Raw genomic sequence first — 12,514 nt, forward strand, 5'->3', positions numbered from 1 at the left:
AATGTAAGATTCATGCAAACTTTCCACAAACTCCAAGCAAATGCTAATATTTAGTCCAACATAATACAATGAAAGAGCAAACAGGAATGGTTGCATTGGGCTGATTATTATGCAAGTACACTCTTTGTACATATAATTTACAGCTAGCTCCTCGGGATGGCCCCAAGGGAGATGGGACTACCGAAGGATATTCTTGCAAAATAAAAACAATGTCGCTTTAATAAGAAAAATTACATACTCCACGCAAAGCACTGTACAAATAGCAGATTTTAAAGACTGTAAGGAAGAAAACCTAGAGTAATATGGTCTAAAAACACAGCAAGCAGATCATGCACAGATCATGCGTTCAACTCAATTAAGTTACTGTAGCTATTCCGATGAATAATATTGTGCCGGGACCAAATTATGCTGATTTACTTGATAATATTGAGAACACAAAAGGACCCTTGAAAGTTTATTTTCCACTCCATTTCAATTGCATGAGATAATTTTCACTTCTAATTATCTTCCTTAGTTGCGCATATGTTATCAAATACTATCTTGAGTTTGTCATACTAAAATTGCGCACAAAGGAATGTTATCAAACATTATCTTGAGTTTTAGTCATACCAACATTGTGCACAAAGGACAGGATTTGAGATTCCCACAGGATTTGAGATTCTTTTTGTCTTGAATTGTCTTTTAAAATTATAAAAGGTGTTTACGATTTCACTGATACACTCGGGTTCACCAGCCTGCTAATATTCTACTCGTGTTCACCACAGCACATAAATATAAATACAATTATCTCAAAATATATCAGCTTAATTACACAGCACATAAATATAAATACAATTATCTCAAAATATATCAGCTTAATTACAAAAATCAAAATCGAAGTATAGTTTTTGCAATTTAACCTTCCTATTTACATGTCTTTGCACCTTTTGGGGGCAATTGTTAAGTCTTTGCACTTTTGGGGCAATTGCCAGGTGTAACAATGTTGTGTCACAACTTTGTAAAGCGTGAACTTTCACAGCAATTTCGCAAAATGACAAGATTATCCATTGAAATTTTAGACACGACTGATAGTAAGTTTAAGTAACAAGCGATGAGACATAAGACATGCCATTGATACTCAGACAAAAGTATCTATCAATGACTTTCTCATCTCATCAACGATAGCACTAGGTTGTGATTCTCTCAACTTGAAAACACTTTCGATAACAGACAATTCAGTTGCAGTTGTGTCCAGACCACAAAAAGCTGTCCAATCATTTACAATCATTCCAGCACCTATTACTTCACTTCCACGATTGACAGTGCCTGCCACAAGAGGCACTTGAAGAAGAGTTGATAATTCATCCAGATCTTCTATTGAAGTGTGTGGATGGACCTATTTAACATCAACAACTTCCCCATTAAATTGCATAAAAGAAAATATACAGAAATACATATTTTAAAATTTCAAAGTAAAATGCAAAAAGAAGGATTCAATGCGATCTTGGCATGTCAAAAATTAACTCTTACCAGACCACCCCTATTGGAGAAAACGCTATAACTCCCAACAAGAATATTTCCCGCAATAGTTTGCCTGAAAACCTCAACTCCCAGAACGTCTGCTATTAATTCTTCTGTCTCCTGGACAAACAAAACGGAATGACTCAGAACAAATGAGACATTGTAAAGATCCAACTGACAAGTTTGACAAACTTGAAGCAATAAATCCAACTGAAGAAATAAAATACTGGTTAAGCAGAACTCCTGCCATTACAAATTAGCCATTACAAATTAGAAAAAATTATCATCACGCATTCTGCATTAGAAAAACATTACACCATACCAGACCACAAAAACACAGAAGCTATTTAAAGTGTGTTTAGTTGAAAAGAAATAAATGGGAAATAATTTTTTCCTGCTTGCCCATGAACTGTCAATTAAAGTTCATTCTAATTCACTTCTTCGGCCCTTGAAAGCTCTGAAAAATATCCTGCCGTTCAAAATGGAAGATTTTTTCAGTTTTTGGTTTTAATTTTTTATATCTTAACATCTAAGATTGGTATATAACAAATGAAGCATGAAAAGAAAATAGTAATCCACAAACAAATACCAGCCCTAGCCCCGACTTTAGGAACAATTGTGGAAGGCAATAAATATCCATTAACAAGGCAAATTCATCAAGAGTGCCTTGAAAATTAAAATGCTTATATCGTAACAGTCAGTTAAGAATGTATCTACTATATATTATTAGCTTTTATGACTAAAAAATCATAATTACATGTTACCTTATTTATTTGTGGGCTAAGAAGAAATAAAGACCGATAAAATATCATATTAAGCCCTTGACTGCTCAAGGAATCAAGTATAGTATAGTACCCATGGGATTGTTCAAGGAATCAGCTAAATACAAAATTACAAGGGATACAATCAAATTAAAAAGGTGTTTTCAAACAAGGAAGAAAAACTACACATCATATCACACACATTGAGCAAATCATATCACACACATTGAGCCCCACAAAACAAGGAAGAAGACTACCAAGTTGTTCTAGTGGGAAACCAAAACTAGAATGACAAAAAGGCAGGAGGCCAAGCCTAGTAATTATTGACATGATCAAGGCAGTGTTATTCAAATACTCGTAACTGAGAAAAGGGCTTTGACTGATTATGGAGAAATATCAAATGTTTCTCCTAAATGGACTTATTAGCAACGATTAAATTTGGTTCAAATTTGAATTTCCCATTATTCTCCAATATAAATATTCTCAAAATATAAATTATATTTTAAAACATATTATATCATATATACATAATAATATAAGCTATATCTTGTACATAATAATTAATATTTAATATAGAAATACAAGAAAGTGAGATTATTAATATTTAATATAGAAATACAAGAAATTGAGATTATATTTAACTAGCCCGTTTGTAGTAAACCCATATGATACTGACAGAGGTAACTGAGAGGACTCAACAGAGGACAGCAATTCTTGCAGGGGTGACTGAGAGGACTCAGCACAGGGCTCCAATATTCGTTGGGGTGACCAAGAGGACTCAGCACAGGGCTCCAATATTCGTTGGCATGACCAAGAAGACTCAAGTACCCACAGGACCTGGAGTCTGGACTGGAAGTTGCCTTCTGCCCTCTATCAAGATTCCAAACTGGATCACAGTGTGCAGGCTGCAGCAATGCTGAGTGGCACTTTCACAACAGGCAAGCTGGCAGCAGGTAAATAAATGTGTAGGCAGCATCTGAGGGTGAACAAATGCAAGAGAAGAAACTTTTGGGGAGCGTTAAAGGGTCAAAGACAAGTGAGAAGGCAATTAGGAATCCAATTTAGAGTTGTTGGGATTTCCACTGAACCTAATCAAGCTTCACTGTTTTTCTTGGAGTGTGACTATTAGATACTTGACAGCTAACTCCTAGACACAACATAATGATAGCAGAGGAGTGAAAGGAAAAAATAATTGTCAAATTTATAAGATTTACAAAAAGTTATCCATGTATAACCGTCATAAACTAAAATAAAGCTGAGATTTGTGTCTCATGAGTGAATAGAGCTTATATATGTAGGATCTGACAAATAGAATGTAACTACCAGCAAAAATTGGTAAAGAAACATCTATGATCATTATATATCTCAGTTTCAAGTTTCCTCTACAAGGGATTCATGAGGATTCATAAACATTAATACAGCTGTCAATGTGATCCAGCTTGGGTAATTAACTTAAGGTGTTGATTTCCTCCCCCACACAGGTCCATTTCAAACAAAAGAGATATTGATACAGTTGAGCATATCACAAACACATAATGATTTTAAGGATAGATGGATCCATGTGAGATCTGCTTATTTGCAAACAAACTCTGCAACAGCCAGAAAAATGCTAAGGATTCTAGAAATTTTGGAAAAGTAACATTTAAGAATCCAAAACCATTTCCCTGTTTCAAGTGACTTTGCTTAGTCCACAGGGTCTTGGATAGACGGTGATCGGGTGCTCTGTTAAGGCACTCCTTGATGTGAAGTCACCGGTTCAATTCCCTGCCCCGAACAGAGTGATATATTGGACATGATGAAGATGTAGTCCTGCCAAGCTTACCAAAAAAAAAGTGACTTTGCTTAGAAACACCTAAGGATCTGGCAAAGCTCTTTAGGGAAAATTCCTAAAATGAGAATATTTCAAGATTTATTATTGATGAGAATCCCCATGTCTCCCAAAAACACTGCAATCCCTAAGGTTTTTACTGCTAAGGAAAATCCGCTATTTGTTATGTTTGTCATTAATGTATTTCAAAAATTTATAATATTTATCAGGCATATGGCTGACAGCATATAACTATTTTCCTTTCTTGGAGCAGCAAAAGTATCAATTAGCTTCACCTTTGGAATTTGGAGAGACTATTAAGGTAGTCAAGTATAATCTATTTCTAATTAATTTCATGGAACTCATAAATCAGTTCACTGAGATTTCCTACACTGGAGAGATAGAGTCAAGCCAAATTGCAAATTTAAAAGTCAGACTGAATATTAGATAACAATGAGGAGTCATACATCAAACAACAGCTTAAGCACTCCGAATCCTACAAAAGAGACCTATGTTTAGCAAAGAACAATGTAGAGAAAAGCACAAACCCTGTCCAGGTCGGTATGAATGAGAGCAACATGATCATTGCACACCACACAATTGCCAAGCGCAGATAGTCGTTCTTCAACACGTTGCACCACAACTTCATCAGGCAAACTATTCCTCAAGTGTTGAAGCTCTGTGAACCAGTGAACAAAAGCAATAATGAGATTCAAGTGTTGAAATAAGACAAGCATGTGAGAAGTGACAAAACAATGAATAGAAGAATAGCTAAAACAAAGCATGCAAACAATAAAATCTAAAGGCAACATTGTTCACAACAAAAACTGAAATTTCAAATACATGGAAGAGACATTAATGAGTTATTCCAAAGGTCTGATTAGACAATATAATCAAATCATAGTGAATCTCACATTGATATCCTAGAAAGCTCATGTGGGAATTGGCTTTATCAGAAAAGCGGAAAACATAGAAGTCGGTCAAACAATGCACTATCCATTTGTGTAGTCCCCAAACTCAGTTGAATGGACCAGACAAGAGAGCCCGAAATGAAAGCCCCTTATAATGAGGACTGCCTAGAAACCATTGCATGTGGAGACAGTTTTCCCACTTCTTCCTCCCTTAATCTTGGATGTTATGGCCGATTATTTCAACTTTTTCTCATCCTTTTTGAGCACAAAATGAAAGATATGACATTAATGTTGCAAAGCAACAGGTTGTTTACAATGTAATTTAACTCCTACCGGTCACAACCGTGAGTATTTCTTCACTTGATACTGCTAAAATTAAAATTGTTAACTTCATAATATCATATATTTAAGTTCAACAGATTCTACTCAATCACCACCAAACCAATTGTTAAATTATTAAACAGATAGAGTTATTGCCTTTTGGGCTTTACCTTGGTCGGTAGTTGTGTTTGGCAGCAAAAGACCATTTTTGTTCCCTGTCAGGTAAAGTCATAGAGTCAGATATGTAAGTGAAGTTGCCCACATTTCTATATTATCAGAACCACATTTATATGTCATCTGAAAATGTACCAGCACAAAGACGGCCAACAATCCTGGTGCCTCCTATAGATGTCTTCACAACAGGAATAACATCTGCCAGCTCTGCCTCAAATGTGCTGAAACAAAACATGCAAAACAATTAAGAAACGATAATCCCAGAAAGTTGAAACCTATCTCAGTTCCTTTCAAAATCTATATTTAAACAATTACATAAAATAATCTTCATAACCATGCACATTAAATGCCCCATAGAGAATTTCCTAAAACCAAACCTGTAAAAGTTCTCTGATCCTCCAATGGCCACCAGGCAATATCCATTAGTAAGTTTTGAAAAGACACCAATCTCACTGGAATTTTCAAACTGAGTTCCTGCACCATCACAAACTCGGTACTTCATCATTCTTGAAAATAAACAAGATATTGTTACCTTCGGGTAAATAAACAACCGTCCAATAAATTCAATTGCTAATAAACATTTATTTTCAATCAGTCCAATGACGGATATAAGAACTTACTGGTGGCCATGATGCACAGCCAAAGAGATGATTTACTCCTGCCGCAGAACAAAAAGTATTTAATCTCCGTAAAGTTCTATTTAAAGTTTAAACAACATCGTTAAAAAATTAGCTTACTTACCACAACAAAGAGGACCAGCTAAACAAACAAAAAAGTAATAGCACTTAATAAGTTATAAAATATGGCCTCAACACGTCAATAAGTTTTTTCCTCTATCACCAAGGCCTTAGATAGCTAATAAGATGTAGAGATTAATCATAGAATCCATGTTTCAAAATATCTATAAATATAAAGATTTCTTTCCAGGCAAAATATCGGGCATTCCATAGAAAAGACTATTGCATTTCTATCATCGTCTGAAGAAGAACCCTGGAAAATACCACTTTAAAAAGACTTGACATTGGCATGTGGAAGCTATCATACATAAATGAAGAGCCATTATATTATAAGACACATACCACAGAGTATTATAGCTTTGAGCTTACAGCCGTAAGTAGATAGCAGTGCGTATTGCTGCAAGCTTAAAGTGATGTTCGTCCTATATCACACAAATACATGATCATGATTAATTGCTATATTACCAGAAACAGGCAACAGGAAATACAAAAAGCATCAGGACAGATGGGAAAATAGGTCTAGATGGTTTCATGCGTTACGAGCGAAAACGGGTGCGTGAGCGACATTTTCAGAAGCTCCTAGTTTGGGAGCGAATCCCGGAACGTTTTTTATATAATATATATTTTTTATATTTTTATATTTTGATAATATATGTCAACAAAAACATGTAGAATGATGAATTAGATATAAAAAACATAAACAAACATAGATTGAACCATATAACAACAATCATCTAGAAGTTATAATCTTCATCAACCACGTCCACAAGTTAGTAACATACAACATATTGAGTCTCATGATTCATCAATCTTAAAGTTTCAAGCTTTCAAAATTCAATATATAACATTTATCATCATTGATCACCAAAGTTGTACTTGTAAGCTAAGTGTAACCATTACAACAAATAATATCTAACATGAAATGAAATGTTATAAAATGAAATGAAACAACTTTCAACTTTCATGAAGCATCATATTCATAATTCATTACTAATGAGTTATAATTGCCAACTTCAAACTTAAATTGTCATATATTGTTTAAAAAAATATCATAATAAATATGAAAGAGTCAATAGTTATAAAAACTACTAGAAACTAGAAAAGACAAGTAAATCTATTATCTATTGCTTATGCTTGGGCCTCTTACCACCAGGAGAAATGTCTAATTTTTTAGTCTTGTTGGAAAATCAGGATCTTTGTCATTAATATCACCCTAAGCATTTATATCTACAAGTATCTTTGTCATTACGTCTGTATCTGTATAGGGATCTTTGTCATTAATATCACCCTCTAAGCATTAACATAAGATAGAAAAAGCATAGCATGTCAAGTCAAGATTTTGTTTGAGTGATGAGTATATTTTTAAGAGGGTCATGATAGAGGAGTTCGACAACCAATGTCACTAACATCAAGGTACATAGAGGGATTGGATTAAATACGAGTTCCATACCCTAATACATGACAAAATTCAATGGAAACATTGCAATCCTGAAATCCTGAAAAACTGATAAATCTGTTGGATTTTGAATGAAATCTAAAATTCTACTTTCTCCATATGAAATCCAATGAGGTCGGAACCACTCTCAAACATCTTGAGTCATTTCATGGTAATGTTAAAAATTTAAGTAAAAGGATGAAAATGAAGATTAAGGAGAAGGTCACTTCTTAACATTACCATAAATCGCATATCAATACTAGGGCCATAGACTTGATCATTAAGCTGCCCCACTCAAAACTTATTTGTTTCTTTGAAAAAAATTGCATTTGGAACATCATTGCAAAAAAAGCAAAATGCTCCCGAAAAACAGAAAACATTTTTTTAGGGAGCACGCACCCGAGTTGCTCCCGCCCCGAGCGCAGATTGGGAGCAAGATCGAGGGGGAGAGGCGCTCCCCTGCAACACTGGGCTAACAAAATAAATTAAATTTGAAATTCGCTGCTGGCCGAATTTACTTGATGAGCTTCGCTGAACTTCAAGCTCAATCTAATGCAGAACAATAACATGAACAATTTCACCAAATTCCCTTGAAATTTGATTAAAATTCGTTTAAGGTTGGTCTGGAATCACATGTTGGTCTGGACTAATAAAGTTCAAGAACGTTGGCAATAAAAAATAAATAAAAACGATAAAAACCCTAATCTTACCCTTTTTTTCCAGGGTGGCTTGGAATAATGGGGATGTTGTCTCTGAGCGTCAGACTGTGACCACAAGGAGAATCTAATGCCGAACAATAACATGAACAATTTCACCAAATTCCCTTGAAATTTGATTAAAATTCGTTTAAGGTTGGTCTGGAATCACATATTGGTCTGGACTAATAAAGTTCAAGAACGTTGGCAATAAAAAATAAATAAAAACGATAAAAACCCTAATCTTACCCTTTTTTTCCAGGGTGGCTTGGAATAATGGGGATGTTGTCTCTGAGCGTCAGACTGTGACCACAAGGAGAGACTGAGAAGCGTTCCTTTGAAATTTGATTAACATTTAAAATTCATCCAAGTTGGTCCGAAATTGTATGAACTTCAGAAACGTTCGTAACAAAAAATTTAAAAAAATGATATAAACCCTAAAACCTACCCGTTTTTTCCAGGGTGCCTCGGACTAATGTGATGCCGTCTCTGAGCGTCAAACTTTGACCGCAAGGAGAGACTGATATGCGTTAAGTCAACTTTGTGGGATGCCGAAAATAGTCTCAGTAGAAGTCAAGCAACTCAGTGGGAATAAACATGAGCTGCCATAACTTATAAACATGACTTGCTTTTTTAATATTGAACTTTATCTCCAGAATATTAACTGTCGAATTTTTTTTTAAGTCTTCCAACAAGAATATGAGCACGAACTAGGTGACTTAGGTTTCATGGGGATCAAAGACAGAATACACTACCTTCCCAGTGCATATTATGCATATAAACATGATTAGAAATATTATAATATACTATTGTAGTGTCAAGACAGCAATGGGAATGAGAACATTACAGCAAATGCCAGTGGGGTGCTTAACAGGGTTGGTGAAAGCAGGAAGTTGTTATCACCCTACCAGGTTCAAGTTTCTCAATGACATGTGTTTAGTCTTTTTTTTGGCATATTTGATTTGTTGGAATTGCAGGTTTGAGCTTGTAATTTGCATAGATTCAGTGCCCCAAACATTTGTCACGAAGTTGAATGTATTTATGCATTCCAAAATGTAATTTCGACAATTTAAACAGAAAAAGGTTATGATCTTGCAAAGAATCATATCACCAGCAAAAAAAAGACGAAAACATATCACAACCAAAAAAAATGGGACAAAACATACAATAGTTAGACCTTGCCAATCTAAAATAGAGCAGAGTGATGTTATCAGCCCCACCAGGGTTCAAGTCTGACACATATGCATCTGCTTCTGCCCGTGTGCACCTGTTCTTCTTAGCATAAGAAAATTTCTGTAGCATGGAAGGATATTTTTGTCCCAGTGTTATGCATAGTCTAGCTATTCTACAATTTGGCTCTTTTCTGGGTATATTTTCCTGTCAATTTTGCCAAAATCTAGCAAGAACTTGTTGGAATTGTGAGTTTGAATTGTCTAATCTACAGAGACCCCGTGCCCCAGCATTTTTAAAGAAAGACATATTTTCATGTCAATTTTGCCAAAATCTAACAGGAACTTCTTGGAATTGTGAATTTGAGCTATCAAATATACAGAAACCCAGTGCCCAGCATTTTCAAGAGAAAATACATTTTCATTACTAAATGCAATTTAAACAACAACAAAAATTACAATCTTGCGAAAAAGCATATCATCCGCCAACGAAAAAATGACAAAAAGTATAGCTGTGACAATGTAAAATAGAGCAGTTGTAAAGGTATGCCTCAGTTGCTTAACTAATGTAGTGGATACAATAAAAGTTCTCTAACAAAAAAATGACAAAATGTATAGCTGTGCCAATGTAAAATAGAGCAGTTGTAAAGGTCTGCCTCAGTTGCTTAAACTAATGTAGTGGATGGAATAAAAGTTCTCTAATTTTATTTGGGCGGAAGTGCTTCAAAAAACATGGACCCAGGGGGCTGCCCCACATAGTGCAGACTTCCTGTGGGCTTGTGTGCCAAGCGTGCCAGGCCCGAGGACTAACAATTCTGCCAAAATTGCAAGAGACTTGCAGTCGGCATCATCTCTTTGAAGCTAAGTTCATTCAGTTGTGGCAAATCATGGCAAAAATGGATCCTTGGTGGACGGCTAGTGAAAATTGGTTAGGGCATACATAGCATTTAATTATTTCTTTTGGAAGTTGTTTTGAGAAAGTGAAGTATTAATATACATTGTTTATTTATGGATACCCATTAGAATACATCAAGCAGATGAAAAAGCAATCTGTTTCATAGGCTATCTTTAGTCTAGTGGATATTAAAATAATTTCTTTCTTTCTTTCTATTTGGTGCCTTATTTAAGTATACAAACCAAACATTTTATCATAATTAAGTTTAATTTAATGATTTTTACTTTAAAAGAAAGAAAGAAAGAAATTATTTTAATGTCTACCAGGTTAAAGCAGATTGCTTCTTCATCTATTTAATATATTATTTTCTATAAAGCTTCGACATAAATGCTCCCAACTTTTACTATGTGAAACAAATTCAAAACAAAAACTGATTAAAAAATAATAACACACTAGGGTTTCAAGGAAGTTCTGTCCGACGACATTTCATCTAAAATTTCCATCGAATCAGGTTAAAGCAGATTGCTTCTTCATCTATTTAATATATTATTTTCTATAAAACTTCAAAATAAATGCTCCCAACTTTTACTATGTGAAACAAATTCAAAACAAAAACTGATTAAAAAATAATAACACACTAGGGTTTCAAGGAAGTTCTGTCCGACGACATTTCTTCTAAAATTTCCATCGAATCACAGTAGAGACAGAATCCCGTCAAAGAAAAGAGAGCTCTATGCTCAGCAAAATTTAAGGGGGCAAACGTAATGGAACCATGCCATTACCTAAAAGACGATCTAAGCTAAGTTGGGCTGAGTCTGGTCTGGTGTCAAATACTTGCTTGGAAAACATGTACAGAGCATCAACATCAACAACAGCATCAGCGAGAGTATTCTTCGAACATCAAGAAATTATATGGAGCGTTCAAATACCTGGCAAATTCGGCCTGATCCGGGGTTCGAAATTTCAGAGTAGTGTAGTCTTCGGCACCCTAGCCAATAGATGTAATCGCACTTGATCCGGGGATCGAAATTTCAGAGTAAAGTAGTCTTCTGTACCCAAGCCAATAGATGTATATCACACTGAAATGTTAATCGGTAAGAGAGGACTGATCATATATAATCGAGCAACAGCCAGTGACGAGTCGCTCGTTTGGTATAAGCACCCGTGTGGTTACCCTCGGGTATTGTTTGAATTGACAGAAAGGGTTTGGCATGGAAAGTTGTCGTTTATGTGCTTTGTACGAATACATGTTTTTGTTTTTTTCTAAATGTTATAATTTTGGGTGAGGTTGTGCTTTGTACGAATACATGTTTTGTTTTTTTTGAAATGTTATAATTTTGAGTGAGGTTGCGAACTGTAAATTATATAATTTTAATTTATAATTTTAAAACATTTTTTTTTAATGTTATAATTTTGAGTGAGGTTGCGAATGGTAAATTATATAATTTTAAAAATTAAAATTTAAGTTAAATTAACTTTAAAAAAATCTAAAAACATTACACTTTCATTTAAAGTGTATTTTTATGTAAGATAGTAAATCAAAAGTACGTGAGAAATAGTCACTTTGGTATTAAAAGGTATTTATTGTCATTATGGTGAGCAACCGATATTTATGGTGTTATTGACCCATTAAAGCGTGGGGTTGTATATGCCCACCGCAAGATAATGTACTTGCTGCCTTAATGGGTAAATAGCACAGTGAATATTGGTTACCATAATGGGTGTAGAAAGTTGACCTAACACAAGTTATTGGTTTTTGGACCATTCTTGATGAAGTGAGCTTTACAAAAGTGTGAAAGTTTGAGTCTATTTTTTTATAAATTGATAAATAAAAGTAAAATTAAAAATACATTTTATTTAAAAATAATACCTAAATAATTAATGTTATTATGATAGGTATAAAAATTTGAAGTAAAAAAATTAGCTATTGCTAATTAGATTATTATGCATATGGAAGGTAGGTTATATTGCAATTGGTTGTTAGTTAAATACATTGTATTAAGTTTATTAAAGTTTCTATAAAAATTGAATATTAAAATGAATATTTTGAAAAAAAAAATATTTTTTTATTTTTTTAAATCTAAATTCTCGTCAAATCCTACTAGCACA

General features: G+C 34.3%; 1 protein-coding gene across 5 annotated transcripts; it reads right to left on the reverse strand.

Moving 5' to 3' along the window:
* Window positions 1-819: 819 nt before the first annotated feature.
* LOC149141921 (eukaryotic translation initiation factor 6-2) lies at window positions 820-11,590 on the reverse strand. Of its 5 annotated transcripts, none has more exons than XM_089452890.1 (9): window positions 11,335-11,590; window positions 6,581-6,633; window positions 6,095-6,132; window positions 5,852-5,948; window positions 5,610-5,695; window positions 5,471-5,515; window positions 4,617-4,747; window positions 1,510-1,620; window positions 820-1,375 (listed from the first exon to the last, which is right to left on the reverse strand). In XM_089452890.1, the coding sequence occupies exons 3-9, from the start codon at window positions 6,102-6,104 to the stop codon at window positions 1,118-1,120; spliced, it is 738 nt and encodes a 245-aa protein (XP_089309016.1). In that variant the 5' UTR covers window positions 6,105-6,132; window positions 6,581-6,633; window positions 11,335-11,590; the 3' UTR covers window positions 820-1,117. The 5 variants fall into 5 exon arrangements, with proteins under 5 accessions (XP_089309016.1, XP_089309014.1, XP_089309013.1 ...); XM_089452888.1 differs by having other exon boundaries at window positions 6,095-6,170; window positions 6,554-6,633; XM_089452887.1 differs by having other exon boundaries at window positions 6,554-6,633; window positions 11,335-11,589.
* Between the last annotated feature and the right edge of the window lie 924 nt (window positions 11,591-12,514).

The sequence above is a fragment of the Pinus tabuliformis genome, chromosome X, assembly GCF_031772625.1.
Source record: "Pinus tabuliformis cultivar Carrire ecotype Pingquan chromosome X, CPIR1, whole genome shotgun sequence".
NCBI lineage: Eukaryota > Viridiplantae > Streptophyta > Pinopsida > Pinales > Pinaceae > Pinus > Pinus tabuliformis.

What these genes read in the sequence shown, in the direction of transcription:
- LOC149141921 (XM_089452889.1), bottom strand. An exon ending in TGTTGGCCGTCTTTGTGCTG is followed by an intron (nt 5,516 to 5,609) that starts GTACATTTTCAG and finishes TTTACCTGACAG; the next exon opens with GGAACAAAAATGGTCTTTTG. An exon ending in TTCATACCGACCTGGACAGG is followed by an intron (nt 1,621 to 4,616) that starts GTTTGTGCTTTT and finishes TTGTTTGTCCAG; the next exon opens with GAGACAGAAGAATTAATAGC.